This window comes from Lipophrys pholis, assembly GCF_963383615.2.
Source record: "Lipophrys pholis genome assembly, chromosome: 7".
Lineage (NCBI taxonomy): Eukaryota > Metazoa > Chordata > Actinopteri > Blenniiformes > Blenniidae > Lipophrys > Lipophrys pholis.
The window spans coordinates 18,125,536-18,131,535 of record NC_137638.1 but is presented as its reverse complement, the minus strand read 5'-3'; the positions used below and the strand labels follow the sequence as shown (position 1 = coordinate 18,131,535).

At 41.8% G+C, this 6,000-nt stretch overlaps 1 protein-coding gene across 1 annotated transcript; it reads left to right on the top strand.

Annotated features, from left to right (window-relative positions):
• The first annotated feature begins 2,639 nt into the window (after window positions 1-2,639).
• Window positions 2,640-4,175, top strand: cmklr1 (chemokine-like receptor 1). The gene is made up of 2 exons (XM_080467280.1): window positions 2,640-2,690; window positions 2,819-4,175. Exon 2 carries the CDS (start codon window positions 2,836-2,838, stop codon window positions 3,880-3,882), a length of 1,047 nt encoding a protein of 348 aa, XP_080323406.1. The 5' UTR covers window positions 2,640-2,690; window positions 2,819-2,835; the 3' UTR covers window positions 3,883-4,175.
• The last annotated feature ends 1,825 nt before the right edge of the window (window positions 4,176-6,000 follow it).

Genomic DNA, 6,000 nt, shown 5'->3' with positions numbered 1-6,000 from the left:
CCTTGGTGTTAGATTACACAGCCAGGCCTGGCCAGGTGCGGCAGTTAATTACTGCATGTGATCAGAGTGAGAGGCGAATGATTTTCCGAAAATATTTTTGAAACAACTCCCCTGAATCCATACTTGTCGGGCAGCTATGTGGATAAAAAGATAATTTCTTGAGAGGAATTTTTGTCCTCTTTCAGTCTGTGTGGGTTTGGAATCAGTCACACGTAAACTTTAGACTGTAGGAGTCGGAGTTTGACGCAAACGCGGGATTTTCCTCCATCAGGCTCAATGTTAAATCGTGGGTGAAAAAAAATCAGACAGCATGTTTCTTACTCGTCAAAAAGGCCCTTTCTTAAGGAATTTTCCCCACAATTTCTACATCATCGTGTTCGTAAGGCTCTTCTGGTGATTGTGATGTGCTCGGTTTGTTTCTGCGAGGCACGGTTTAGAAACATTTGATAGTAGTTCGGGCTGTTCTGTCACGGCAGTTTTGGAGGTGAGATTTCCGTTTTCCCATGTATCTGGATGGGAGGAGGGAGGAGGCGTGATTCTGCGTAAAAAACTTTGAGGGCTAATAAAAACACAACCGTAGCATTAAATAACAATCTGTTCTAAATTTTTGAAGAGGACAATCTCTTCTTTTTTTTAAGACTGTTTTCAAGCCGATGCGACTTTCGCCCTAGGAGGAGATAGCGTTTGCGTAAAGGCCTTTTTGGGCGAAAATCTTATTTTGAAAGGCAAATTGCGGACTTCCTGTTGGATTTAGCTCAAAAGTTAGAGCGCGTGAGTCGTAGGTCTCGATGAGACGAACAAATGAGTTTTCGTTTGATCTGTCTACGACATTCCTACCGGCCGTGGTGGCCGATTTAGAACTTCTAGGTGGCGCTAGAGAGCCATTTTTGAACTTTTTTGCGATATTTTGAGATTTTTTTCAGTTTTATACCAGTCTTGATGAGCATGTAAAATTTGGTGAGTTTTTGACCATGGGAAATATGGTCCAGTGCGCAAAAAAAAGTGAACATATAATAATAATAAGAAGAAACATTAGAAGAACAATATGAAATTGCCAGGTCTGAAGGCCCCGCCCCCTGCGGGGGCGAGGCCTTTCATGCTGGGGCACTTACTCTTGGCCCTGGGCTTGGCTGGGCCCCCTGCGGGGGCCCAGCCATTATTTTTCGGTTGCGTTCGAAACACAATAGGGACCTTGCCGGTAGGCTCGGTCCCTAATAAGAAGAAGAAGAAACATTAGAAGAACAATATGAAATTGCCAGGTCTGAAGGCCTCGCCCCCTGCGGGGGCGAGGCCTTTCATGCTGGGGCACTTACTCTTGGCCCTGGGCTTGGCTGGGCCCCCGCAGGGGGCCCAGCCAAGCCAATTGTTTTTCGGTTGCGTTCGAAACACAATAGGGACCTTGCCGGTAGGCTCGGTCCCTAATAACATAAATGCTTAATGAAATGTTGCTTATTAAAAATGTTGTCGATGATTATGTTTAACGTGCAGATTCAGAATAGAATAGAATAGAATAGAATAGAATAGAATAGAAAAGAAGCTTCAAACAAGCAGTGCAGAATTAATGAAAAAGATTGCATTTTGTGTGTGTGTGTGTGTGTGTGTGTGTGTGTGTGGCATGAAGGCGATCAAAAAATATTTGACAAACAACAATCCTGCATAAACGAGCTTTTGCTTATTTCTCAGCTAACTTGACTAAATGTCCACTATTTCAACCTTCCTGGGTAACATCACGTCTCCTTCTGATAAACTTAAGTTTATCATTCTCCATATACGTGGGAGTTTGTAGATGTACTTGAGAACCTCATGTGATATCTGAGACAGTGCTGTCCTCACTCATTATCCAAACGGAGTGACTTTGCCATCTGTGTTTCGTCTTCCTGCAGCTGTTCTTGCTGCTGCTGCTGCCTCCTCACATTCAGCAGAAACACAGAACATTGCAGACGGATGCATCTGCCCCTATGATTATGCCTCAGTGAAGCAGCACAGCCAAAGAGAGCTAATTCAGTCAGTTAAGATAGGAGCAGCAGCTGCTGGGTTTTGTGTGCACTATCAGAATCAGCTGGATCAAAAGCTGGGGTTGTAACTTCTAATTAAAATCAGTTTGACCAGTGCCTGATGGTAGCAGGAGCACTGTGACCCTACTTGAATGCCTTCAACATCTGGACAAAAAAAAAAAAAAGCAGCTTCCTGGTCGAAGAATTTCTTTGCATTCTCAGAAATATAAGTCACTTCCAGAAACACACGCAGGGTATATTTGTGTTTGTACAATAGTTTCCCCTTTTTAACATGTCAGACCTAGAACATATCACTGTATTGTTACCAATTAAAGCTTTATTTGTATCCAACAACAAAATATTATTACAAGAAAAAACAAACTGATCAGACACTGAGGTTTTATAATGATTTCTATAGGTGAAAGTGACAACCTGCTATGAATGATTTATCACAGGTGGTGATTGAAATGATTTGAATGCCATCATCACCAAACCCAAATGAAATGAATCTGAACTCTTCGCACCACATCGCCTCAAAAATGCAGTACTGAAATTATTTAGGGGATGGAAGTGTTGAGAAACCACTCAGTCAGCTGATTGTGTGGTATCTGTGTTTACCTAATGTCAAGGAAGGAACTCAGTTCAGTCGACTCTGGACACAGCCGAGGCAACAGCGGTGGCTAGTTTGTGTTTCAGGTAAGAGATTATTACATTTATGTGATTAGTGTTTATCAGTTACATTGGAAATGATTTATACATAATACGTTTTTAAGAAAAAACATTTTAGATTAGAATTTATTTTTTATTTTTTCTATTTTCCACAGATCTTTCTGCTGGCAAGATGGAAATGTCAGACGACTTTTATGACATCAGTATGGACTACAACTACTCCTATGATGGAAACATCACAACACATGAGGAGCCAGTTTTTCACCAAAAAGCTCCGTGTTTGAAGGAAATCTTCTGCGTGACCTTACTCGTCGTGAGCGCTGTCATTTTTCTGCTGGGCTTCTGTGGAAATGCTTTGGTCATCTGGATTTCTGGCTTCAAGATGAAGAAGACAGTTAACACCACGTGGTACCTGAGCCTCGCCATCTCCGACTTCGTATTTTGTGTCTTCCTCCCGTTCAGCATCACCAACATGGCGATGGAAAGCTGGATTTTTGGCTACTACATGTGCAAATTTGCCTCTGCAGTCATGTTCCTCAACATGTTCAGCAGCATCTTCCTGCTCGTCATCATCAGTATTGACCGCTGCGTGTCTGTCATGTTCCCAGTTTGGGCCCAGAACCAGCGCACCGCTCAGAAGGCGTCGGTCGTGGTGGTGCTGGCCTGGCTGCTCGCCATTGGCTTGAGCATCCCCTCTCTGATCTTTCGTGATGTTCACACACATTTGGGCAGGACGACGTGCTACAACAACTACACTTTACACCAGTATAGCCATGCCGCCGTGGCGGTGACACGCTTCCTCGCAGGCTTTATTGTGCCCTTCGTTATCATCATCATCTGCTACTCCATCATCATCATCAAACTTCGAAACAACAGAATGACCAAATCCTCCAAACCCTTCAAGGTGATGACCGCTCTCATTGTGACTTTCTTTGCGTGTTGGATGCCGTACCATGTCTTCGTCCTGCTGGAGCTACGCCACCAAGACTACGACCACAGTGTATTAACTGCGGGACTCAAGGTGGGCACTTCCATGGGGGCAGCAAACAGCTTCCTTAATCCCGTGCTGTACGTCTTCATGGGCAACGATTTCAAGCAGAAGTTCAAGAGCTCTGTGCTTTCAAAGATGGAGGATGCGATGGCGGAGGAGGGCCGCACTATAAGCCGATACCTGTCCAGATCCAGCTCCATGGACGGCAGAGCGTCGACACACATCTAGAGCCGTCAACCCAACACTGCCTGCTCTTCATAGATGCAGAGATCACTGTAAAAAAGACTATGCTGTTGAATTCTTTGTTGTAATCAGCACAAAGGAAGCTGACGTTCCATGCTCACTGATATCATGCGGTCGAATAACCGCTGACAGTATGTAAACATGCATTCAGCTCGTGTTGCATTCAATCTTTTACAGCCAAGAGTTGAGAAATCCGTGTTTGTGCAACACGAACTTGTAAATCACATTTTTCAAAACTACGATCTGTGTCGTTTGATAATAAACACAAAACAAAATGATCTCAACATTTCCTCAAACAGTTCGCAAGAGGCTTTTCCCACAAAAGCAATTTCAGTATGTTTGTCATAGCGTGTGGCGGCAGCGTCACTTTTTTAAAATGTTTACGGTTCAGAATCAGCAGTATATCAGGAGAAGGACAGGAATCTTTCATACACAACAACTTATACGCAACAGACACACAAAACGAGACAGTCCGATACGGAAGTTTCGTGAAACAGGGTGAGACCATATGTAAAAAAGGAAACAAAAGTGTAATTTTGTGACAGTGATTCTTCTAAAGCTGTTATTTACATAGTTGACTTCAGAAATAAAACAAGTACCACAAGGTCACACAAATACAAACAGATACTGCTGGAAGTAGGCATTAACGCTTCATTTCTATGCACATACACCCTAAAAAAAACAGCCTTCATCTCGGAACAGGACATTTAGTGGTTTCATTTCCTTCCGACAATGGCAAATAAAATGTTTGGGTGTTGCTAATTTTATCTGCCACACACTCCCACATACCCTTACCCATTTCCTTCATCTATATGTGCAGAAAGTTCCTGGTACACTCTGCAGACAGTTTGTATTAGTGAATGTTGTGCAAGGTTAACGTCACTCATGAGCATTTTGGGTTGATACGAGCAAACTTAAAGAACTTGGTGAATTCACATTTATTGTTCTTATTACGTTGATTGTGAATCTCATTTGTGCATTTCTTCTGATTACTAATAATACCTCTTTTGTTGACGACCACACACACACTCACACACACGCACGCACGCACGCACGCACGCACGCACGGACGCACACACACACACCAATCAGCTTTAAAACATAATTTGCCAAGAATACCAGAACTGAAACACTGAACAAATTTATGCCAAACTGAAATGAAGGTTAAAACTTTCAGACTCTATGACTGAAGTATGAGCTTGACAGCTTTAGTTACTACGTTACCTTTAACTTCCAGTTGTAAGAAGAATGCTGTGATCTGTTTCAGGGCATGTTTCCAAACGTATTTATGCAAAAACTTTAGAAACTGCAAAATAGCTGGAATTGATATTCAAGCCTTTTATGGGAACTAAATCTGAGCAATGTCAAGACTGTGTTGCCTCTAAAGGTAGAACCTGCAGATGAATAAATAATGAGTGTATATCTGCAATGAACAGAATCAAAGTGACTGCCGAGCAGCTCATTTCCTGCTCAGTGACAACACAAGAGGAATCGTAATGAGAATTAAAATGTGTGGCTATATTTCTTTCAAATGTTGAAACAGAGCGTGGCACAGGGGAAAGACCCAGTCTGCAGACTGCTGAGATGAAACACAGCCAAGGTGGATTCGCCCCGCTGAATTAGCAGGGTACCTCTGCAGCTTCCTCATCGTAATAAACAGTTTCATATCGTTGGCTTATGGTTTTACTGACTCGCACCTTTTAGCCTTGTTCTGACTCAACTTAGTTTCACTGTTATAGAAGCAGATTAATTTGTGAATGCATAGACCTATATACAGGCGTTGATCAAGAGAAAGTAAATATAATTCAGAACCTTATTGTTTTGTCAGCTTTTTCTACACTAACAACATATAACTAGGTTTCAAAGCATTTAAAATCTTAATTTTGGCCTCTAGTTAAAAATAAAATGGGAAACGCATCATATCCTTAGAAATATTCTAATAGTTTGTAAAACTGACATTTACACTGAAATGATAAAATCGAATAGAAATCTTCATTCATAATAAATCTATAACAAGTGGAAGTTTCACTATTTGAATTTAATAATAAGCAAAATGACAATTTCTTCAGTATTTTAATATTGTGAGATTACCTGTTAGTATGT